This window comes from Solenopsis invicta, chromosome 6, assembly GCF_016802725.1.
Source record: "Solenopsis invicta isolate M01_SB chromosome 6, UNIL_Sinv_3.0, whole genome shotgun sequence".
NCBI classification, from domain to species: Eukaryota; Metazoa; Arthropoda; class Insecta; order Hymenoptera; family Formicidae; genus Solenopsis; species Solenopsis invicta.
This window is the reverse complement of record NC_052669.1, coordinates 24784355-24810988: the sequence shown is the minus strand read 5'-3', so window position 1 is coordinate 24810988 and position 26634 is coordinate 24784355. Positions and strand designations below refer to the sequence as shown.

At 38.0% G+C, this 26634-nt stretch overlaps 1 protein-coding gene across 8 annotated transcripts in view; it reads left to right on the top strand.

The window, feature by feature from the left end:
* LOC105200515 (zinc finger and BTB domain-containing protein 6) overlaps positions 1-26634 on the top strand; it is a 70280-nt gene that overhangs the window by 17037 nt on the left and 26609 nt on the right. For 2 of the 8 annotated variants that reach the window (XM_039451011.1, XM_011168104.3), the window contains exons 2-4: positions 2208-2761; positions 3628-3807; positions 4838-5911. In XM_039451011.1, coding sequence (XP_039306945.1) covers positions 2231-2761; positions 3628-3807; positions 4838-5506 — 1380 coding nt within the window. In that variant the 5' untranslated portion in view covers positions 2208-2230 and the 3' untranslated portion in view covers positions 5507-5911. Of the gene's footprint in view, positions 1-849; positions 1546-2012; positions 2106-2207; positions 2762-3627; positions 3808-4837; positions 5912-7091; positions 7216-26634 lie in introns of those variants that run through there. The other 6 variants (XM_039451010.1, XM_039451013.1, XM_039451014.1 and 3 more) reach the window with 6 other exon arrangements.

The following is a 26634-nucleotide window of genomic DNA, read 5'->3' as shown; positions in this document are numbered from 1 at the left end:
ACTTTGACGATACAAATATTATATTTTTTAATAATAATTTAAGAATACTTTTGTCAAGTTACTCTTAAATTAATCTCTTGCCTTTTTTTCTAATTTGATTTAAATTTTTTTGAAAAAATAGCTTAATATGTAAAATGAGTAAGATTATTAATCATTTATACATTTCTAAAAAATTTTTATTAAAGTAGTTACGATTCAATTGATAAATAAATTTCTTAAATAAGGAGAGCTACAAAAAAAATGAAAAAGATAAATTTTGTTTCTTCCTTCTTCTAATGCCAGGTATACTTTAGTGTACGAGTGCCTTAGATGCAACACTTTCTCGCAAACTAAGTTTTCTAATGAATATACGTGATAAATTGAGTACCGGACCGAGGTGAGAGCATAGATGAAATTAAGTTACTGAATCAAGGTGGCTACTTGAAAATGTGTATCAATATAGAAAACACTTCATTTACTTTGTGCCTTGTCAAAGATCTTTCTTTTACATTGATTTGAGAAATCATGATTTAGATTGTAATTATCATTTAGGTCGCAACTATCGCATTTATCGTTAAACTCAAAGCAAACAGTTAATAAGATAATGACATGACCGTCTTAATGGATTCGTCCAAGCTGTAATAAATTTTTTATTACGCAATCACTTATCGGTAGATTATTAGAGAGAGGTAGATTATTAGAGATATAGAGAAGATTAATTTTTTTTAAAATATATTTACCATTTGTCATTATTTTAAAAATCAAATCTTATCTTTACGACGAATTTATAAAAAGATATACGTTTGATTCATTATTAAAATATAGTTATACATTTTTTTGTAAACAAAGGATAAACAAATTACGAGATAATGGAAAATATTTTCAATTTTGTTACATTATTCATTTATATCAATTGATAAAGTTCGACATTTCGACCCACGTATATCTCTTCGGATTGCCTCATTCATATCTATTTCTATCAACGCAGATTAATTTTTATCTTAGTTTAACTTACACTTTATCTTTTTATTATTTATTTTTAATTTAAAGAATTGGATAAACAGGAAGAGTAAGTAAATAGATATTAAAGTTAATCTGCGTTGGTAGAGATAGGCATTAAATTAATCGTGAATAATCGTGAATAATCGTGAAAAGTAATAGAACGTAGGCTCGGTCGCGTTTGAATAGTGCGCGTTGGGGCGCCATATCGGCTGGCTGACGTAACGAAAGCGTGCGTTATTTGGAAAATAAGAAGGCCGGCTCTCGCACAGATCGATATGGCGGGTCGCGTCGCGCGAATTCCGTATATTCCGGCGCGATATATTTCATGCGGGAGACGTCGCGTTATCGGTGCGCCGGCTAACGCGGCATCCCGCAGGCAGTCGGAGAGAAGACGCGGCGTACGCTGAACCGCGTTTGAATCCGAGCGCCCTTCGCGCCATTCCCCGCGGCAGATGCACGAAGGTCAAAAGTATTTTAAAAATAAGGCCGTAGGCATTGGCAGATTGGTATGGCAGTGGACGTTAAGGGTCGGGTGGCGTTGTAATGGCAAAAAGTTTACGAGAGGTGAGTAATCGACGTGGAGATTCGGAGAGAGGTAACTCGCGGTGAGTGATACGCGACGGCGTAACCTGCGTAGGATCCGTGTAAATAAAGCGGTGCACGTAGCTGGTACGAGTGGCTAGAAAATCGGGCATCAACACAATCGCGTTTCGCGAGGAGGCTCGTGGAGGCTAGACGAGCAGCACACGGCCGACAATGGCGCCCAAGCCTCGCGAATATTGACATTACCAAAAACATCACCTCCGAATATATCGGATTATTATCGTGTACGTGGGTGGCACGTACTGCGTCGCAATTAGCGATCTAACCTCGCGGGCAGCCCGTGCTGTGGCCCATCGCGTAGATATCCGCGCGCGGGTTAGTTCGGTCGGCCGTTAAGGTTATGCGAAAAAATGTTTTCTGCACGTATAGTAGCACGGCGTGAACCCTGAAGGGTTTTACAGTTATACTGCAATGTGGCACATTTGCAGAAGCGCGGAGGACGTTGTGTGGGCCTAGACAGCCGCGATTTAATCTGCGGGGAGATATTGTCAGAACGATAGGAGAGTGCTCGTGGAGAAAGTGTGTGAGTTAGCGCTTTTTAAGGGTTAGGGAATCATTACATGGTATAGCCAGGGTGAGCATAGTTTTATGTAGACAGATCAGGCCAACTAGTTTGGTTGTAGGGTCGGGATTGGAGATAGACAAGATGGACCAGCAGTATTGTCTACGGTGGAACAATCATCCAGCCAACCTCACTGACGTTCTCAGCTCGCTGCTAGCCAGAGAGGCACTCTGCGATGTGACCCTGGCCTGTGTCGGAGAGACTTTCAAGGCGCACCAGACCATACTCTCCGCATGCAGTCCGTATTTCGAGAGCATTTTCCTGCAAAACACCCACCCCCATCCAATCATATTCCTCAAGGATGTCAATGACACAGAAATGAAGGCGTTGCTGCACTTTATGTACAAGGGCGAAGTCAATGTTAGTCAGCATCTGCTACCGATGTTCCTTAAAACAGCGGAGGCATTGCAGATCAGAGGCCTCACGGATAATAGTGTAAATAACAAGACGGAGGACAAATGCCCGTCACCAGATCCAGAAACGCAAACTGGAGTTAGGCATAGCGATTCGCCTAACCTCCAGTCCCATCATGAAAAGAGGAAAAGAAAGAACTCAGGCAGCTACGACGTTTCTCTTTCTGGTCCACCTAGCGAAAGATTCTTGTCTGACTCTCAGGTATGTGAATACAGTACTTGATTCTTCTCTTCTATAATTGTATCACGAGATAAGCAACATATATATCATATTTTATTTATTGTAACATATGTACAATTATTATAACTCATTTATGCGCCATACTGGAGCTTGATCGAGGAAAATTTTATAGAAATGAGCAACTTGAATGTTTCTTTTTAAAATTTATACAAACTCATAATTTGTTATGAGCATTCTAGAATGTCTCTTTAATTCAGATACAAGTTTTATTTTATTCGTTATGTTTGTAACAATATTAAATATTACACTACATTTTTATGCATTAACTTTTATGTATTATAAAATAATGCACATAATTTCTATCATATATCAGATTTATATAACGATAGACTGGTGCTACTGCTTAAAATTCTGTTTGATTGTGATCTCATACATCATCTTATTATCAATGAATTACACATGTGCTTGTGATTGCACAGCTTTTCAAATAACTTTTTGTAACCTTGAAGTGTTTTGGGCCAAACGCTATTACCTGCTGTATAATTGATGATATCAAGATACTCAGATATCATCAGATGCTTTCTATATCTCGTCATATATTTGAACATAAGAATCATACATTTTAAAGATATGTATTCTTTTACTTCAAATATCAAGTAGAATTTGATTGCAATTATATAATAGTGAACATTATTGTCCAACAAAGAACTCCTCAGTTTATTATAATAAAGTTGATTGTTTTTAACTAAACAGAAATTTACTGATAAGTTTTATTTTTCTCCCCTTTTTTTAAGAAAAGAGTTCTTAGCTAAGACTTCTCTAATTGTGTCGACGTGAGAGTGTTAAAAGTACAAAAATGAAGAAAATTCTTGATTGATTGTTTTCAGACATCTTCGCAGTGTAGTTACAAATCAAGTCCTCCTGTGATTCCAAAGTTAAATAATGCCCTGGGAGTTGAGATGGAAGATGGTGGTCGACCCATGTCTCCTGCTTCACAACCGCAGGCTCCTATTAAACAAGAGGTGGATCACCATTTACCCGACTTCCATGACAATATTTCCCTCCCCGTAAGTAATTTTCGATGTTTATGCATTTCATACTTTAGAGTTTTGATTAATCACTTTTTCTATTTTTTTTCTGTATTCTGCATCTATAATCTTGCACATGTGTCCTGCATCCATTTTGCTTTCTCCTGCAAATACTTCTTTAATGTAATGCAAAATACTAACTTTGTTTAAACCTTTTGACCTTGCATGATATATATATATATATATATATATATATATATATATATATTTCCCAAAAAATATGTGTATATAATTTTCTTTGCTAGTAGTAACTGATCATAAATATCTCAATTTATTTGGAAATATTTGATGCTGTTAAAGGAAATTATTTCCTGATGTATTTATCACGTGATTACATAAAAGATAAAAGTGATAAGACTCTGTTTATGTTCTTGTTTCTTTATCTAAAGTCACATAGAGTGCGTAAATTACAAAAAGCTTGGAGAGTCTTATTGTTTATCTTTTTATTATATTTGTTTCTAAACACATAATTTTAATTATGTAATTATGGACTACTCTAGTTAATGCATTACTTCTGGAAGATAATTCTTTGAAACTATTTCAATATTAAAAAAATATATTTAGCTGAAACTTGAAAATAATGCACATATAAATTGCTTGAACATTTTTTGGTGTCAAGTGTTCACGTAACAAGGCATCTTGGTACATTTCAGCATGTAACTCCGATTTTGTGTGCCCGTTAAAATAGTTGTTTTACTTCATAACCGCATTTTTTTCCGAAGACGCTATATGCTTCTTCTCTCTTAAAACACTTTGCACAGTGGTGAATAAAGTGCAAAGTTCTTGCGATATATGGTGAAGATAATTGACCCCATAACAGAGTTTCGTTACTGTTCCCACATTTGATGACGATTACCTATGGTCGTCCTACAACTACTCAGTCAAACAAACATGGGAAGGAAGGGATTCTCCAATTAGAGATTTTTTTTACAGAATTGGCTTTTTCTGCTAAAAGAGATCGGTTGAGATCTGTTGATTAAGCATATCTCCTTTCCTTCTCTGTTGACAGACTGGTATGGAGTGGGAGGTTCAAAGAGATGGGAAGAGTGACGAAACTATGGATGTACAGAACATGACTTCAAATCGTCCAGATTCGGCTGTGGTACAAGTTTCTCGCGAAAGTGCCATCATGGCTGGAGGTTCTCTCTATGTCGATATGTCGGGAATTGCGTCTGAATTCTCCGGAAATTCGCATAATCCACTAAGTCAAGACGTACCCACGAACTCGCACTATCCGTATAAAAGCCATAACACTGATCAAACTCAACCTTTTGAAACGTTAGCCAAATATGCTTCGCGTGTTAAAACATTTGAAAGCGATATGCATAGATCGTTACAAGTAAATCAGGGACCAGGAATGTCCGTAATTCAGTCGACAATGTGCACAAACTTTCAGCGTTCTACTTCGCAAAGTAGAAAGGCTGGTAGATTTAAACTCGGATGGTTAGATATGTATTCCTGGCTGCAATACGACGAACGGTCGAATCTTATGTTTTGTAAATACTGTAGAAAGTGGAGCGAGTCCATACCAGAAATTCGCACTTCGTTCGCTGCGGGAAATGGCAATTTTAGACTCGAGATCGTCAACCACCATGATAAATGTAAAGCACACAATCTGTGTGTGATAAAAGAAAACGAGGCAAAAAAAAGTTACGCTTGTACGACAAAAACATGCTAGTCTCGACATTTATCGTTGCATTCTATGCCTTTTCGTAATTAATTTTACGTTGAATTAATATTTAGAAATTATTTACAAATATAATATAAATACACATTGGTGAGAATAATGTGGAAAATTTTAAGAAATTTATAACTCTTACTGAAATGTTCCAAAGTTTAAACAAACTTATTGTAATCATTTTAACACAAAATGTCTCCGAACGTCTCAGAACTTACGATAGAATGTGTTAAATGTGCATTATTATTTTACATATTTTTTTTACATACCTTTTAGGTACTACCAGGTCTTCCAAAAATTCCTCTTTCCAATTCCTCTCATATTTTAACTTTGGACTTTTTTTTATTATTAGATTATAACTTTTATGGATAATGTTACAAATAAATATACACTAATTAAATATAATTTTGCAGACACAAATTTTTATTTTTATTATCAGATAATTTTATTAAAATTTAAGTTATTGTTGCATGTCAAGTTAAAATAGTGCATGCATGTGCATTATTTTATTACAAAATATACGTAATATGAATTATACATACATATACATACATACATGTGTGTATGTGTGTGTATACACACACACATAATAAAATTAATAAATTAACATTATTTTATATAAAAATATTTGAAATCTTTTAAAAAATATTTTAAATGATTTGTTAGAATATGTATATATCTTCCTTGTTATCTATGATATATTATCAAACAATCATGTATTTAAATGATATATAAAGATATAATTTTTATGGTTTTTAAAACTATAAACAACATTTTTAATAGATGGATTAATAAAATATATAATGTATTTTTAAATATGTTTTTACGATTATTTATGATTTAGTGGCATGTTTCCGAGATATAATTGCAGTTTATAAATAAATACTTGCATTTTTTTATATGTACATTATAGTTATATATGTATACTCGCTGTAACATATTACAGCGTAATATGTAATTCAACAAGTGAAAATAAGAGATGCCAAAGTATATATTTTTAAGATCATTATTTTCTGTGACAAATTCTTATATTTTTTAAAAGCAATAAATTGAATTACTATAAACAATGTTTTTATTTTAAATTATTTAGAACGTTTATAACCTTTTATATAATTTATAATTAAATATTACTTTATTTTTTATTTAAGTAAAAACATTAAAAAATTGTTTATAAAACGTGTATTATTTCTTTCTTAATCATTGCTATTTAAAACAATACATAAAATATTTATGTGTCAAATAAGTATTACATAAATTTGAAACAAACTATACCAACTCTGAGCCATACTTAATTTTTGTGTTATTTAAATTTTATCACGTAGAAAGTTATGATAGCTCTTAAAAATCTTAAAATGTGAATGGTTCCAAAAAAATTATTTTAAATTTGATCATTTTAAAAACATGGTTTAAGAATTTTGGGATTCAAAGAACTTAAAGAACAATTATTTTTTAGTTGTAAATATTATTAAAAAAATTTTTATTTTCGAAAATATTGTACAAGTTTAATTAAAATATGCTAAAACATGAATCAGCTTTTACGCTATTGCCGACTGCTTATTTACAAATATGTGATTGGCATGTGCAGGGTCATCCAGTTGGACTGATAGGAGAAGATGGAGGGGCCACGGCAGGAGCACTCAGTGATGGTGTTCAAGGGATTGAATCATCTGAGCACCATAATCCTCCGGAAATGCTCGACGGACTTGATGGTAAGATCTGCACACATATCTAACTTTACGACCAAAATTTCGTTTAGATTTAACATATTTCCTTTTTTTACATTTTCCATTAAGCCGTTCTAATCTACGATTAACTTGTACATTATGCATGCTTGAAGATTATACTTGGTATTATCTCAAACATAACATTTGGACGGGGTTAAATATCGAGCTTGTACAGCGATAAAAAAATTTGGCGATATGTCGATTCGTTTTAAAGCATCGTACTTAATTCGCGTCAAATTTGTTGGAGTTCTGGATTCGACGTTACGCGAGCGGGAAAAAAAAACGATCTCTTTGTCAGTTAGTGTGTGGGAAATATGTTACATCTAAGAAATCGAGGGAGAGATCTGCATGCATGTTTTTGCAAGGATTTGACACGAGTCGAGTCGTACGTAGGTGTCGTCCGAAGCGAGCATCCCTCTATTTCCAAATCTGGCAAGTGTAGTGAGTGTAACTTTAGAAAATGAAAGACCTCTTTTACGTATATATACATATATATACATGTATATGTGTACGTACGTATATATATGCATACACGCTGAGATTAATATCTCTGTATGTATGTCTGTATATATTTATCTAACTACATATGTATATTACATGAACCCTTGGTGTTGTGGTGATGGTATCGTGCATTTGCTACGTCATTGTGGTAGTTTTAATTACGTGTGTTAATACATATACAGAAAGAAATAAAACATAACAAAACTCTCGTTGGTTTGGGACATGGTATCAGCAAATGGACTGTACTCCTATCTTTTTTTTTGTTTTTTTTTTATCCGTGTCCAAGATTGCGATGGTGTGTGGGTGCGACTGGCTGAGTTCATCTCGCTGTTCTTACACGTGCACGTAACGCGTATGCGTGCGTATGCGTGATGCCACATTAACGAACTCCATTTGTGTGAATGCGTATAATTGTGTGCGAGATGACATGTACATACTTATGTCATATATTATATATAAGACATACATATATAGCATATATACAGTATATATGCGTACCCTGCGTGCACGTGCGGACGCAGATGTACGCGTATATGCAACTTCCATGGCGGGACTCTCTGTGCATGTCTTTATGTGCTGTTTTTTTTTTATTTTCTATTCTCTTTATATACCCTTTTGCCGTATTTTGCGTCACCGTGCCTGGCGATCTTGATCTTATATTCTCACGTCTCTCTTGCGCTGTTCGTTTCGATCTACACGAGTGAACGAGAATATTAGCAACAAAATGTGCAGTCGTTACGCATCTCGTTGCGCAATCCGTCGTTTGCGTTAATAAAGTTGCCGGCCGCGGGGAAAAAAATCCATTACATAAGACGTTTCCTATGCTACGTTACTTGATACCACGAGATCATGTGAAGGTTAACGCGATTATGCAAGAGCACAGGATCTAATAATCCTGCAAATCTGTTTTCAAATTAGAGATTAAGATGTTCTAATTAGATTTTGAGATTCTAAAATTTGTGGATTCTCTGACTAGACAATTTTCATGGAATTAGGGATTGGAGGATCCAAAGATCCAAGTTTCTCACATGCATTTTATAAAAAGTGTGCCGAACTCTTATAAGACATAAAGTTTCACTTTTCGCGAAATATCTTCTATCGTTTGTCTACATTAATATGTCACCGTTTATTTATAGTCACACGAGTCTTATCCACTGCGCATCATCAATGCATTAATAATAGTCGCTAGCAGCGACAGTCAGCAGCAGCAGAAAAACTTGTAACTCCAAGTTTATTTTTCCTTCTAACAATTATTTCCGAAGAAACATGCGCGATCAAACCACTTGTTAAATAGACTCTGTTGCTAACGTTATTCCTCGTTTATCTTTCGCATCCTCGACCTCGTAGCGATCTCGTCGTCGTCGTCATCATTGTCGTCGTCGTCGTCGTCGTCTTCGTTGCTGTTGATAGTTATCAGATTACGTACTTCTTGATTGCATATTCATATTATATCTAGTTAGTTGAAATGTTGCACGCGCTGCATTATGCAATAGTTGCCAGTGGCCGCGAGATGCGCGCGTTTGATCTCCGACGGAGCAATTTATGTCTGGGCGTTTAAGAGTTGGGGACAAAGTCGATAGTCCGTATCGCGATCTCCGCAGATCGTGCATTTACCGTAGAGACGAATCGGCGAATCCCCTTGCTGAGGTTCTCACCCTTGAGTGTTTATTTTCCATTCAGTTTTCTTTTCGGTATGTTAAGTTTGAAGTCTCTTTCCTCTTTTCTTTCTCTCCTGTATTGTGACAGTATCTTTAGTCTCTTGGAACGCGATGAGATGACAGTAGAATTGCGCTTTTTACATGGTATTGACATTTGCTACGAGTAGGTAATTATAGATGAAAAAGAGCACAGGGCGACGTCCTTGATGGAATTGATCGATTATCTGTCTTGTTTCAATAAGCAAGAGTTTCGATTTTTTTTATTTATTTATTTATTTTTTAATTATGTTTTCGGACCTTCTTGTTTTTGTTTTTTTTTTCTTTTTATACTACATTGTTTCGTCTCTGCAACAAGCAAGATTTTCATATATATTTTCAGCGCTTATAAAAACAAGAGAGAGAAAATCAAGCAATTCCGTTAAGTACATTACCCTGTACAAATACGAGTGTGATGTTCGTTATGATATCTTCGTTGATTTTGAACGTAATTGAGAGAATCCTCTCTTCTCTGCAACTATTTGACGTAGAGTGTGAGTTATGGGAAGCATAAAAGATGTTCTATTTAATGTTCTCATCTGGAAAGAGTATTTTTTTCGCAATGCCAATATTTTGCATTAAAATAATAGAGGAGTTAAAAAAAATATGTTTTGTAAACAATTTTTAAAATATACCGTAAATTAGAACTAAAGATTCTTGGAAAATTAACAAAATAAGTTTTAATTTCACGGATTAGAATATTTATATGTTGGCAAAATAAATTTTTGTTATTTTTTGTAACAATCAATTTTTTAATACTTAAACATTGTTATCTGTTTTGAATAACGAAATAATATTTCTATAAAATAATTGCTTTAAAAATTTTCTTTGTAAAAAAAAATTGCATATTGAAATGTTTGCTTATTAATATTCGTATAATTTTCGATAAAAGGTAAAATAAAATATTGTAATAAAATATTTGTATTTCGAATGTTTTGCAAGAGAAGGTTATTATATTTACGTTGTTAATGGCACTTGGTAATTCTGATAAAAAGGGATTTAATATTTATTTTTAATATATTTTATTTTATAATTTATTTTATTTCATAACTTATTTTATTTCATATCTATTCATAATTTATTTTATTTCATAACTTTATATTTGTAGACATACATGTAATAAAAATCTACAACTTTACATATATTATTTTTTTTTATTAATTAAAGAGTTTGAGAGACATTTATACATTTAGGCATTGCGCAAAGAAATAAGAAATTGAGTTTGATAACATTAAATCGACCATCTCCACGTATTTTGGGATGATACTAGTAGACACAGTTGGCTCGTTAATAAATTATGACGAATTCATCGAAACGGGACCTTGTATTCCAGGAACGACAAGGACTTGCAAAAAAGAAAAGGATATAAGTAAAGACAGTCACAATAAGTTAGAGCACTCGCAGATTGGTATGGAGTGCTGTAAGCAGTGCGGCAAGAGCGTAGCCAACATAAAAAAACACATGAAATCGCACAACCCCGACAAGCACGTATGTCACATATGTATGATGTCGTTGACCAGGTCTGATAATTTGAAAAGGCACATTAAGTTGAAACATGGTATACGGGAGGGCACCTTCGCATCGTCGTTTATGCGCCTGCAGCACAAGCACTTTTTAGCAAAATCCGAGCCGGGTTACTTAACTTAATAACTCTTGCGTTGAATAAATATACAGTGCGTCCACGTGCAAAGTATACTAACCCGCGGATTCTGCGAGGATCTTTGAATCGACTATTTTTGTCACGAATCCCGATTACTGGCCTTATTGGAATGCTATAATGTAAGATAGACTATCTTATATCTTATCACTAGATACAATGGTTCGCTTCGCGTCTAAAAGTCAGCAAGTTAGAGGACCGTATCTTTTGAAAAGTTCCACTCATCCTCGGATTTTTCCGACATGGATCTTTCCTCGGATGCATGGATCCTTTGATTCATAAATCCTCGTATACATACATAATTTATTTTTCTATCATATAAAGCATATACATAGACTTGCGCGCATACGTTCGCAGAGAACTATCCTGAAACTAAATAACTTGTGCTCATATCATTTCACAATTAGTATTAATCGTTACGATCGATATGTCGCACGAAGGGCCCTCCTCGTCGCATAGCTGTATACGTGACTATTAGATCGTGTGCGCGTGCATATCTCCTTATTTATAGAATACTATTTAAACTAAAATTATTTATTCTTGTGCGTTTTAGCTTCTAAGTATTTAACTCTAATGAATAAGATGCGGGGTCTTTTTTATCTTATCCAAGATAAACGGACTCCCTTAGTTATAGCGGAGTGTTCGTAAAGTCAGTATAGCTGGAGATCTCAGTGAAAGTAATGTCAAGTACAAAACTCCATTCCCATTCTACCTCCCGCTGAACGTCCGAACATTGTATCGTTCTGGAATACGGAAGACGAGTAACGTTCCTTCAAGATTACAGATCGTTACACGATCTCGTAGTCGTCCCCCCTTTCGTCATTTCCGTGTCACGTCCGAGTCCACGGGCTATTCCATGGCTCCGAGGATCTCGCGACGTGTAGGATCTTCCCTTGACCCCTGTGTCCACAGACGCTAGGGCTTTTGTATTCGGACTCCAGCATCTTCGACTATCCGTCTGTATACCGTCTGTAGGCGCGCAGCAAAAAGATTTGATTTAAATGATATTAAGTACTTTTTTTTTATACGCACGCGTCGCAAATGATTTTGCACCGTTTTGATTATCCTGGGATCTTCATTAGATCGTAGATGTGTGCAACACGAGAATATATTTTAGCGTAACATAAAATGCAAAAATTTGTTTTATATTAAAACGGTGTGCAAAAATAATGATAAATGATCAAGCGAATATTTTTTTTTTTTTTTTTATCTCGAACAGCGCGATCGATCTGCATAATAGGAAGATGATGCAAAACATTCTTCGACGCGTGTACGTAAAATATATATATTTATACGTATATTATATTTATATGACGTAGGGTTGTGAATCACGTCGAAGACTGATTTCTGTGTGAGTCGTCGCGGCTCAAAAATAGTCATGATGAAACTAGTCCCGCAGGCCCATAGGCTGTTACGAGAGAAAAAAAAAGGAACAAGCTTCTTACGAAGCTCATTTGTGGTGCCTTTTGCTTAAGTACAATGATAAATCGCTTGTCACAAGATAATAATGATAATACGATAAATAATTATTATAATAAGCGATACAATACTTCCTTAGGCAGTGTATGGTCACACGCTCATAGTCCTTGTACATCGTTATGTAACACACGTATCCTTTTTCCTTTGTCGTTTCTACGTCGTTCTCGCCCGTCACGGCTCTCCGGGTAGGAATGGCGTCGAGCCAGTTTTTTTTTACCTATGTTCTTTCTCTATTTGCAGATGCGACACTTTTAGCTCTTCGAGCCATTGAATTCGCGCCAATAGCGGGCGTAGATCGAGCAAGTATGTCCAAGTTTTTTCGGAAAGATGCCGTACGCTCGTAAACGCGGAATGCACTCGCGAATACCGTTTTAGATAGTTGTTGATTTTTCGTCTCCCCAAAACTCGGGTATAGCTTATCTCGCGAAAGTCTTTAATCTACTCAAAATCCGTGAAAAGAACATTACGTAGGATTAACCAAAGTTTCCACGCAGCTCTACAGGATTAAGGGTAACAAGGTCGTCCTCGTACTTGCAGACATCTCGCAGTTATTGAAATTTTCTGTCCTCCTTGACTTTCCAAGGAAATTCCTCGGCGCTCGTGATTTTTCGAAACATTTTCGCGCGACAAACTTTTGCTATCTGTTCTTTCACACAAAGCGACACCACAGTTTCATGCGGAAACGCGTCTTTTGTTCCTTTTTCTGCACTCACCCACACGCGTTACGTAACAAACAAACGTCGTCTCGTTTCGTCTCTCTTGTCTAGCGGATGCGTTTTGGCAGCGTCATAGTTTCCGGGACTAGCAAAAAATGATAGCGCAAAACTTCCGGGAGCGTGGAATTCACTTACAACCGGGCCACTTACTTTGATTGTGAACAGTAACCATAAGATACGGTTTGCCGAGTGGTTCATTTGTTAGCTCTTCCATTTTTATTCCTCTTTCGTTATAAAGGTGTCATTTCTTGTTGGTTCATCTAAAATCAGATCTTTAGTAGGTCGGAGTTTTTGTAATCTGATCTCTCAGCTTCATCATCGTTAAACATTTGAGACTTTATTCATGCTATGTTTTAATATTTAAGTTCAAATTTTTACTTGAGAATGATACTTGAACTGCTCGAGATTTTAAGATCTTTCAATTATTAAATTCTAATCTTAGCGACTTTATTTCCTCAGGTCTGAAATTCTTATATTTTTTGTCAAGTGCAAACAGTCTTTGCGAGTTAAAGTCGCCACTGGTAGGCCCGCATCGATTGCGCCGAATGGTAGTAAAAATTGCAAGAGCTCGGAGTCGCAAAACTCTGTCAATGACATATCGACTGTTTTCTGGTGTGGCAGCTAGACTAACGACAAACGAGCATACCAATCTATAAGCATTACGTAGCATAGAAGCACTATCATTCTTGAGAATCAAACTGATAAAAAATTATTGCAATGGCCTCTTGCCAAATAATGACACGAGCGATATGTCTCACATGTTCGATGTTATCTCTTTAAAATAATTTTTCTTTTTAATTTTTTGTATTATTAATTTATTATATTCTCTCATTTTTATTTCTCTTTCGTCACGTCGTTTCCATTTCCTCCGTCTTAGTTTCTTCTGGATCATATGTCGAAATTGTCTCTTCAGAGAAATGACCTGTAAATATTAAAAGCTTGCACTCTGTATGCATTTGCTGGTATATTCGTCGCAGGACTCTTGATACGTTTGTATGCAGAATTTGGTATCCTCGCGTGCGGGATCTCCGAATGGCATAGATTCTTGAATCCGCAAACTTTGTCTCCGTCTCTCCTCTAACAAGGAGGACACGTAGCCGGGGCGACAATTCGGATCCAGTAATATTAATGTCCGCGAGTTGGCCGTGACATGCAGCCGTAACGTGGCGGAGCCTGCTTGCAGTATATCTCGCGTAAGACGCGAAAAATGTTGTCGCGTTTCAGCGAAGCACCTCTGTATCATAACTTTCCGACCTTTAACGATGTAAAATTGTCTCTCTTTCTCTCTCTCTCTCTCTCTCTCTCTCTCTCTCTCTGGGCGACGTGGTAAAGCGATGGAGAGATGAATGACGTCACTGCATTAGCGAACCGAGCCCGGGCAGCAGGGCCCAAATGGAAATTAGTATCACGCGAGACTTTCCCTGTAGCACGATCAAAGGGCTCTCTATCTTTCTCGTTCCATAGTCGAGCGATAAAAAGCTCAACGGCATTTTGCATCCCTCCTGCAATAGCTCGGTCCATCGATCCATCGTTGCATCTAATTATACAGCCCGCCCTTCATTACCCTAATTACTCTCGCAGTATGCCTTCAGTTCTCGATTTCATCGATCCGTTCCGATATATTTTTTTCTGATTTTTTAAATCGGTTATTTTTAATTTGCAGATTTTTACGAATTTATAAAAAAAAATATTTGTTTGGATTTATTTAGATTCATGTGAGAAAAATATTGGTATTTTTCCACGTAATTCGTTGATTAAAAACTCTTATCTTATCTGAAGTTCCATCACATTTGCCACTTTAACGTTTAACAACGCATCGCGCTCCAACGTTAATGATCTGTACTATAATTGTGGGGCAATATTTTTATTTTTGCAAAGCTTTTAAGCAAGTGCATCTTATAAATTTATGCGCTCGGGAAATCGCTCTCAATTAAAATATTACAAACTATTAGTAATTTTCCGGTATTTTCTCATAGACCTGCAATCTTTATACTTAAAATTTTTACATCGAGTATCCTTTAGGTCGTGCCACTTGCAAAGTTCTCTTACTCGGTTTTGTTTCCGATCTGCTTGTTTCTTTTTCCGCGTTAAGCTCTACTTCTTTCCGCTCTTTTTCTCCCTCACTCGTTTTCTCTATCGGGCCTTGATCCCATTGTCGCCTTTAAAATCACTATCTCGGGAAGCTCTTCCACCGATACTTGTTTCGTTCACCGATACTTATTCTCGACATCGATCGATCACCGAATAAAGTAACTCCGCCGACGAAACGGCGTATTATAGCTTTCTTTCTGCTCTCGAGACGCATCGATTGTTTAATATTCTCATGCATGGGCGGAAGAGTGAGCGCGGCACTCGTCCGAGGAGCGACGAGGTCCTTTCTCGACGATAAGCTTCTTATCGGCATATCTTCTCGCCCTTATTACACGAGCGCGCGCGCGCTCGTCTCACGGCGGTCGGACGGATGTGATGGTGGTTTGAGGATGAAGGCACAGGATGGTGTCCTCAATAAGAGGATCAGCGGAAGGTGCACCCCGACTAGTGCTCCGCTCGCAAAGAGTTTCGTTTCTCGAGCACATGACAAGAGGCTTTTCGTCTTTCGCGCTCGTGCCCGCTTACTTAAAACCCCGATAGTTGGCTCAGCCAATGGAGGAGAAATCGGAGCCGCCGCTGCTTTCCGCCGATACGTCCTTGAGAGCTCGCTCGAAGGAGTAGGAACTTGGTCTGGCGCGAATCTTGTGAAACTCTGCTGATTACGTGGGGCCATTAACCGTGGGATTTTTAGTATAAGATTCTTTGGCTGTTTTATATATATATATATATATATATATAATATATAAAACAGTCAAAGTTTTTGTAGCTTTTGTGGAAAATCTATCTGCAAATTATTTTTACACTCAATTCCTTCTTGTAGCTATGCAGAAAGAACGGTTTTGCGGAAGTATCTAAAAACTTAACTGAATCTGAAAATTTGGATCACTAAAATAATTATGAAGGATGATGAGCAATGTTGCAAAAAGTTTTGACACTCTGTCAACGAGAGCATCCAACATAATTACTTTGATGATCTAACAAATTTTAGATAATGGTAGAAATCGTTCTTTCCGTGTGACTTTGGACATGAAAAAAAACACTCCTCTCAATTTTCATGAACATATTCCTGTTTATTACATATGTAAATTCTCTATGCCATATTTTTACGTGGCGCTGGCAAGCGTTTGAAAAGCTTGGATATTTCTTCTTAGAACCATTCTCATTTACGTCTGTCATCGTATAATCTAAATGATCTATTCCATTGTTAGTACCAATGCTCAATTGAATACGAAATACGCTATTCTCTTTGCCGTATATCGTCATGTCCTCGTTATCGCCGTTTCCGAGCAGTTCAATCAACCGTCGCCTCCCTTATGTCTTAAGTGGTTACATGTTCGGGCTGTGGTATTGTCTTCGAACAGACGGTACGTACTCCACAGATCTGTAGCAAAGCTACTGTATAGCTACTGACAGGAATACTCGAAATGAAGTTTCAACGTTTCGGCCTTACGAGAGGTACTCTAGAAATCAATCGCATCGAGAAAGTTTACAGCACTGAAATTCCGATGCTCCTCGAAATTCACGCGACATTTGCAACAAACGATTTCATCGGAACAATTGAGTCGCCAGTAATTGCATTATACGTGGAACGAATTTTGCTCAGGCTATTAGATTATGAAAAAAAACAAATTTATAGATAATTCCGATATTCTATCAAATCTGAATTCCAAAATCGATTATTCTCAAATTTTTCGCAGATCTCGCATAGTGTTTATTTCTAAATCAGAGAGCTATTGCACGTTTGAAAAAAATTTTAGTTCCTTGATCTAAGGTTAGCAGTCTGCATACCGCTGCTCGGAAAATTTTGGAAATGGTTCCTCGTTTGGCGGAAATATATGTGTAACGCCCGCAGTAGATATTTTCTTGGCAGTCACGTGTGAATTTAGAACGGCACCTGGTTCAACGGAAAATAAGAAAAAAAGAAAGAGAGAAAGTAAAAGAAGAAGGTACGAGTCGTTTTCCGCGTATGATCGTCATTCGTTGAGGGAGACGCGAAATCCTGTAGCAATACCGTACCGTATGGGCCACTGTGTTGAATTCACGTACATAGATCATGCGGCTACACTCCTCAGCATATATGCAGTTTAGTCGAATGTACCAGGAGAGAGAGAGAGAGAGATAGAGGAGAGACGCACACACAATGGAGGGTGGGAAATACACTCTGTTCTCTCCTGTTCTCGTCGTTGCATCCCCTTCGTCCTCTTCTCCTCGCTCGTCCTCCAGCGGCTGCTGCGTCTCCGCACCTCTGCCCCTTCTGCATCCCTCCTCCTTGACGGCTCTTTCTGGCACAGCGCGGTGATCGATGCCGGTGTGTGAGAGGGAATATCGGGTTCTACACGGCGCGAAGATTGGGCGTTGTTAGCACGAGCGATTTTTCAGACCGCACGTCTTTAAGTACCTATATTTATAACGCGAGCATTCCCAAATATCTACATTTCGAATTCGTGTGCCTAATAAACAATTATGTGCCATTGAATTTTAACGGGGAATTTCTTCGACGTTCAGTACAATTTACGTCAGATACAATTATTGTCCTACGAGCAGTGTAAAGAAAGAGCCGAGCTCTTTTAATAAATTATATTATCTACGTCAAAGTGTAATAAGATGGGAAGAGATGAAAGTTTCGCCGAGATATGCATTCGGATTCAGATGCATTATTCAGAATATAAACCGGCGTATACTCCCTTCGCGCGTATATCAACGTTGCGGGCCGAAAAATAGAGACAGCTTACGTGCGCAGCGCCCGGTACAAAGTGTGTTAAGCTCCGAAAGGGCTCGCGCCCGTTTCTCTCACTCTCCTCTGCATAATAAATCTTCCCGAGTATCCCCTCCGCTATTCTGTCTCCTTCCCTCAGTCCCCGCTTTCTTTCTGTCTCTTTTCACCGTGTACCTCCGCCCTCTGTCCTTTCTCTCCCTGTTGCAGCATTAGTCGGCTGGCAGCTGGATGCCGCGCCGCGCCGCGCCGCTCCGCTTGCCTCCGCCGCTCCCTTGCATCCCTTCGATGTGAGGGATGCTCGCGCAGGGGACGATGGTATTGGCAGCGGCTGCTAGGTCGGTCGACCCTAACTTTGTAAAGTTTGTAAAGAGGAGATTGTGGAGTATTGGTGGTGAGAGAGAATTCGATGACCCTTCCAAATCATATACAATTTATTTAGAGATGCGCATTGCAATTAAACGTAAACGCTTGACGATCATTTAAATTTGACTCTTTCATTAGATAAAATTTGCAGCGTGATGTTAGTCTTTCGAATCTTGTTATTGGAGTAGAGAGACAAGAGTTAACTCGTTTAGCCAAGTTGCACAGGAGTGGCATGCGTTTCGGATCGATGTGGAACGAGCTCTAGATGACGTGAAGAGCGCGTGGAGCACCCGCCGCTCGTAAAGTTTCGATGTGCTTTAAAGCGATTGACTCCGAGCACCCCGGAGAACGATTTCCTTATTCATAAATCTCCGCGCGTCTCAGAACGCAGGAGTGTATCTCGTTTCTCGTCGTGCGATACAAGACAGAGTTAGTTTTCTCGATAATCTTACCTCGTTCGGCCGGGGTCGGGAAAATTGGCGTCTCATTTACGGACGGCTCGCGTTATACAAACAACATCGGGCCCCGTAATTTCCAGCGGATCCAAACCACCTCATTCGTCTTTGTCTTGAGCGCTTGTGCAGGAATACTTCCACTTCCGACTGGCTTCACTTCCGTGCGACGCCCACCGTCGGCCCGCCGGGCATTTAAATACGTTCGTGCTTCGCGATTCCGATATAAATCATCATGCGAATGCGCCTGGCAAGAGCGAGCGAGCGCCTGCCAGTGATTGTAAGGGTCGTGTTACGTCTCGATAAGATCAGTTTCGAAGTCTCGGAAATAATCACGCTACGAATGGACGCTTGCTTGTTACACTAATACGCGCAGCCGTCTGTCTGTTTTCCGATTCGTCTCTCGTACCCGCTTTATACGTTCCGGCTCTTTCCTTCAAAAGACATGTGGAACTCTATCTTGATGAGCTAATAGAATTTCATCTTTTTTAACTAATTTTAAAATTTATTATCTATATTTTCTATTTTTTTTTACTTTTTTTATCCATTTAAAAATTGATTTCAAAAATTTTTTTTATTGTCTATCCTCCTTATATTTTAGAATTTTATTTATTTTATCTATATTTTGAAAGCTTGTGATTTTAATGTCGTCATTGTTTTTTTCAATTTTCTGAGAATTGGTTTTTACAAGTTAAACATACAAACATCAGAATAAAAATTCAAAGAGCCGTAATGTGTTCGACGCTGTTCAGTGCTTTTTATCATTCGTGCGCGAAATATTTCAGACTACGAGTTGCTAAAGACGATCAAAAATTCTCACAAAATATCTGACGTATATACTTTTACATACGTAAACTGCATAAAAAAAAAAAGTAATATATTGTATGTATATTGGTATGCTGGAACGTGCACCGAAAATTCGGGCTATAAAAGCGGAAGCAACGTGAAAATTTCGACGAAGAGCGACTTGATCCGGTGGAAAATCCGGCGCTAATGCACCGAGAAATTTGACGGAATTTGACGTGATTTCGATAGCTTGGACTTTTCACAAAAAGCCATCGTTAAAGGGCCGCACATGTTAAAACGCGATGTTGCCGTTTATGGTAAAAGCAATTTTTACGACCTTGAAGAGTTATTTTCGGGGCGGCTTATTTAATCATTCATCCGATCGGCGCGTCTCTTTTTTGTCAAAGCCAAAGTTCTGCAACGTTTTCCATTTGATGCGTTGCGAATCAGTCGATCGACACCTCGCGGAAGGGGACCGTAGGCGTCATTTATGCATACGCAAATCCGTGATTTACATAGGTTGACAGTTCTCTCTTTCCACGCAGGCTGATTCACACGAATTGTAGATATTAATAAAAATGTAGCGTCGCATAATAATAGTTTGATATTATCATCAGCGTCACTCGCATGTCACATCCGAATCAAGATCGTCGTGCCGAATCAGGATTGCGCCATCGAATCGAACTTCATTTCCGGACGTTAATTTCGTAGCTCCAGAATAGTTCGTAGCTATTTCGCGAGAAAAAATATTGGCATTGTCGGTGGCACATCGATTTCTCTACTCGATAACTAAAATATAACTAGTGTCACGCTATGTAGTGACATGTTATCACGCTACATATCCACAATAGCCCGTTTGAACATTTTTTGAAATTCTAATTGTGCGTCGTTGATCACGTGTAAAGCTTGTTGTGGTTCAAATACTTTTTCGAAGATCGTTTTTTACGTGTCCGGTGTTACTTTATCGAGAGGACAAGAAAAAAGTGATCGTTGATTAAACACCAAAGTTCACCGATTTTATCTGAATGTTCGGTGCTCTAATTCTCCGATTGTAGGAGAATTTCGGCACTTGATCGTTAAATTCGTGGAACTTTGGTCCTCTTAGGCATTTGTTTGATACGAAATATATTTGAGAAATTTTCGATTATAAATGAATCACGCAAGCGTTAAATAGCACTCGGTGAATCGAAGCCAGAGTGCATCTATATATTAAATTTGCATCGAACAATGAGAACACACAATGCAGAAATCGATTCGCGACATGGTCTGCGTGTGTCACGAATACGTACGTGCGATTTCCTGCCGAATCGCATGTTTTTCACGTCAGAATCTCCATTTTTCGTTTTGACAAGCTTGAAGAAGGAGGGAGGTACTCTAGATAACGATGCTGTCAGGGCCTACTGCGTTGACCATCGCGCTTGTTCTGAACCCCTTCATCCTTTCCTCCTCTCCCTCATAGAAAATCGTATTATAAAAATGCCTGCCTATGCGCCAACGTAGATTAATGCAACTATCGTAAGTATTTAATTAACCACCTTTGAGGCTAATGTTTGTGTACTTAGAGAATAGGATTTTTGTATGCACGCGCCAAACAAAATTTTGCGTTACTGTTATTTTATTTATTTTTTTGCATTATTTAATGCACACAGCAAATTTATAACGAAATTTCGTAATAAATTAAGGTGTATTATCAAAAATAATTACAAATTTATAGACTGATATGTATCAGATATAAAAGCATCTCGACGTTAGTATTTTACTGGATTCCTTTGATATCTAATTTTTGAAACTAAGTAGCAGAATTCTATGATTCTACTTTTTAGTTTCTCAAATCGTATCTGTTATGATCAATGCAAGTTCTCATTGTAACTTTAGTTCTGAAAATCAATTTAACAAAGACAACGGAATCGGTGACATTTTTTTTGGCGTGCGCATTAACTATTTCGATTTAAGTGAGTAAACAGAGGTGACGAGAAGTTACCAGATAAAATATTGTAATATTTTTGTACTACAAAAAGAGATTTGTGAAATAATAAACATGATTATTTAATCTAACCCACCGCGAATCACGGTCGTGTATTTTGCGCTTTATCGTTTCGAGCGGACTCGACACTCTTGCGATTTGACATTCGGATTCAGTTACTTTTTTTTTTTCGAAGAAAAGGGGGCTTGGTTCTGCCAGAAAACAGAAAGAGAGGATGTGCGCTTTCGTGACTCTCATGAGAGAACGAGAGTCGCTCTATTTTTTTTTTGTTCCGGACACACAAAGGGGACAGAGAGATTCTCGTTTACTTGGAGTTTATTCTTGAAATTTATCATTTTCCGACACACAGGTGCTTTGCCTTCGCCATTTTTAACCCTACTTTACTCACTCTTTTCTCATTCATACTTTCTCTCTTTTTCTCTCTCTCTAATTTCTTACTCTCTCTTTTCTTTCTGGTCTAGTCCTTACGTCGGCCTTACCTGAATTTATGCGAACCGCGAAACGTAATCGTAACAACAACTGATGCACCTTCGCTCTTTCACAAGAAATGTATTCTAACTCGGTGTTTTTCAACCTCTGTTCCATTGAATGTTTTACGGAAAATTTGATCTGAATAAAAATTTACGCGCGATTTTAGAACATTTTATATGACCTCTTTTATTTTATTGAAATGGATCTCAAGCAAATAACAATATAAGGTGTTCGAGAAAGGAACGCACAAGTAGCTGAGCTCGATTCGAGCGTTTTTGCAAGATGACTGTGGGATAAAAGTAATTGTGCATTGCGAATTTGTTGAATATCATATTATTTGTCTGTTTTATTGAAATCAAGATCAAAGGGACTACCTACTCGTGTACCGTGATTTTATGCGGAAGAGGTATATCGATAACAGAAGAATTTAATAAAAAAAATTAATTTATAGATCTTATTTCTCTTATCCTTAAGATTTTCGTCAAAATATACAATTAAATTTTGAATAGTAACAATCTCACGCGATAACTCTCTACTATTGATATACAACTTCCGCAATCGCATCTAACTGTGACGTACCATAGATTTCTCGCGCAACTCGAGGCATTTCTATCGCGCAGAAAGGGTTGAAAAACACTGTTCTAACCGAATCTAACCGAGGCTATTGCACTAACAAGAGAGAAAAAAGATACACCTGTACATCTAAAAATATCGCTCCCAACCTTGTGTATATGTATAATAAAAAAAGCAACCGTGTACAAAGCCTTTTTTTACAGCGTCGACGGGGCGTCGTTGCCGCGGCTGCATTCCGCGCGCACTCGTCACGAAAACTCGGAAAAGTGGAAATGAACGAGTAGCGCGGGGGCGATCGGGTTTCATTGAAAATCGAACGGTCGACGGGACCGACGAAAGTTTTTCAACTCGTCCGCTTCCTTCTCCCCTTCCTCGTCCCTGTCTCCACCGTGTTTCGCGAACCCTTTCTTGGCGTCGGCGTCGGTCCTCTCATCGATCGGAAGCGCGGAGTGACCTTTCACCTTCTTTCTCTGTCGCCCCCGCACCGTCACGCGAATATTATTTAAATCGCGCATTAATCGGGAACGGAAGCTAGCGTGAATGCAGCCGATCGATACGACGACACACCGCGGCGGCAATCGGCTTCTTGAGAGGGGTAGACAGCGATTTAACTCTTTGTGGCACTCACCGTTTCCCCGAGTAGCTGCGTATAATAAGGTGGCGCTTGCAAACACAGGGTGATCGGAGGAAACATTCGCCCGAACGCACTGTAATTTTATGCAGACACGTGTAAATATAATGCGCGAATACCTTTTGGTTTTCTATTGTGCGGCGGTATAGCGACTTTTTCTGTACGACTAATTTTTTACAGTTTACAGTAACAGAAAACAAATTAACGATAATAATTAATAATTTTTTGTACATAGGATTTTTTTGTACAAGGTGATTTGTAAAATCGTACAATCTCGTCTTTCGCGTAAGTTGTATAATATGCCATTAATACAATTTGTGCAGTTATTACCGCGTACGTGTGTCGTCGTGAGTTCATAAATTTTTTTTTTTATGGTTTCTTACTGGTATTTTTACTTTAAAATGTGCTTCGCTTCGCACGTTACTGACTTCGCAGCAAAATAAAGTGGCACGTGACGGGTAAACATCGCGAAATTAAGGTGGTTTGCAAGGGTTTAACACGCGATATCATGCTTGGGGTATCGCCGAAATGGAGTCTCCTGCGGGAGTTCAGTCAGCTTATTCGAATACCGAGATGGTCTCGCCTCGACAAGAATAAACGACTTTCTATAGGGTGTTCGCTGTAGCGTTGTACGTAACAACGTGTTCCTGCGGTAACTCGAAAGAATATTTTCTTAGTGACAATTTTTTAACTATATTTTGACGTACTCGAACACGAATCAAGATTCAAAGATTTAAAGAAATCCAAAGAATTTGAAGAACTTAAGCTAAAGATAGAAGAAAATTTCAAAATAGTTCTAAAGTTTTAAATGTAAATGTAAACCGATAATAGCGGACATTAAGTATTTTGACATATTCTTTAAAAATAAATTTTTATGAGTTTTTATACCGTCGAGACGTACTTCCTTTCTCTCACACCCTATGTTTCCATTATGATTGTCGGCGGATATCCCGGGTACGTGCAAATACGTTAAGTGAGGCACGTAAAAACGAATATTGATCAGTCCGAATGGTGGCGCGAGCTTTCAGGGACTCCATTTTTCCAGATCATAGAGCACCTCGAGTGTCATTTCTCTGTCGCGCGGAGTCTGTGCAAGAGTAAATCACTTCCGACTCAGTCCGCGTCTCTCCATAAAAATAAATTAAAATAGTTTTGGTGCATACTTAAAAATGGATATAATTCTTTAACGCGTCGGTTTTATCATATATTGTTTCAGGCGTCTTTAAGGACTTTGCATCTGCTTTTCTCTTTTGGCTGTCACATTTCAGTTTTCTGATTCAAATGATATTTGAACTTTTGTGTTTTTAATTCGAGTATAATAATGCACCGAAACACTTGGTTTTGCTCATTATTAACCGGAATGTGTACGCGTAGATTGCTTTTAACAAGAGAGCATAATATGACAGAGAGATCTGACGTTCCGAGAACTGCGGGCCTTGAAAGAAAGGGATTTAACATTCCGAGGTGTTCTATGCGTCTCGGCGACAGGGGGATTTCACGACGTTATTGGGTTTATGCACAACGCAGCGCGCATACTCGCGCATACATGAGCACTCCGCGAGCGGTCGGGTACCGCACTGCTCGCAGAGTGCTCCATTACGTTTCAGGTCTATCTCTTCCGTTTGAGATTTCGGTGCCCGGCACTCGTGCCTCGAGACAGACAGAACCATTTGGTGTCCTTGAATAATACAACGATCTCGTTTCGCTCGTGCATTAGGATATGGGAGTATAATTGTTTCGGTCGTCTCGCGTACACGTATCATTTCAATAATTAATCAGGTCGACCGGCGTAATGTCGGACATGCGGTGCACCGCTTAATTTCTTGGACGTCTCGCGAAAATCGTAATTTGTGATGTTGAGCGTATTTACTTGCTGAAGAAACGCCGTGGATAAAATAAAAACGAAAATTCGATCAGTCTAGTGGTAAATATAGGTCAATGATTTTTTTTTCTTTGTTTATAAGATTGATATATCAATCGTTCGTAGCACGTTCAAGCACCCGAGAGATCAACGCCATACCGGAAGAATAGCTCGATCAGCTCGCTTTGCCTTTACGCACAAAATTTGTACGCCCATTTTACGCTTTTTTTTCTAATTAATCGCACTGGTTTGGAGTTTGATCGATGTTTAACGAAGATTTACGTGTCTAACGCTTTAATCGCACGTTCTCGTCGTCTGCCTCGAGTTATCTCGCATTTCGAGTCGAAAAGCAAGTGTTTGTTTGAAAAATGCGCGGTGTAATAGGTTTTCGACGCAGCGCGTTACTTCGCGCACACCCTTAAGTGGTATTTTATACTTTCTTCGTATCAAATGACAGTGGTATATAAAAAAATTGGCTAAGAATTTCGATTACATTACTGTATAAAATAATTTTTTGGAATTCAAAAGCAGAAGGAGAGGAAAAGTCTAACAAAAAAAGGGGAACAAGAAAATAGAGTTGTAGCAGTATTTCGCATTTTTTAATTTTTGTGACGCGAACTTCTCAGTTGCGACATTTCTGTTAATAATAAATTTGAAAAAATTTTCACCATTTCTCGGTATAACGTAAGCTATTTTTTTGGTCGTTTTACGAAGGCAATGCAAAATTCGTGTTAAATACACGAGAGCGGCGGCGTTGCTCGTTTAGCTTACTACCCCGAAGCGTCCGCGCTTGATTTAATATTTATTCCTTCGTTATGATCGCGTTTTTTATATATATATTTAGATATTTGCGAAAATGGTCTGTAGGAGCTCGCGCCTCTCACAAAGCGAAATTCCATGTTTTTAAATACGGAATTATTAAGCGCGCCTTTCGCGCACAAGGAGAAAGAAGGAGAGAGAGAGAACGTCTTTCGAGCAAAGTTATTTGCTATATGAACTCGTGGCTCAATTTATTTAAATTTTATTTAAACGATACAATGTCTTGCAATCCATAAAGGTCAGCGACGCCTCAAAGGCAACGCCGCGGTAACGAGTGATCGATTTTTAATCAAAGGTCTCCGGTTTACCATGAAGCATAACGACATCCATTTGCATTTATTTCAAAAGTAGGATGAGCTGCTTTCCTAATAAACTCTTTCTTCACTGGCATGCATCAATTTTCGCGAATCACTTTATCCGATTACGAAAAATGATATTTCAAAATTGCGCCGCCGATAAACGTGAGAGGAGGAAAAAATGTAGTTTTTATTCATATGTTTGGTAAAATGTTTTTTCTCGTTCTGTCTGTCTCCAACAACTCGATTTAACGCGCGTTCGGGACACATATACATAATATACATACACAGTACAATTCGCGAGAAGAAGGGGA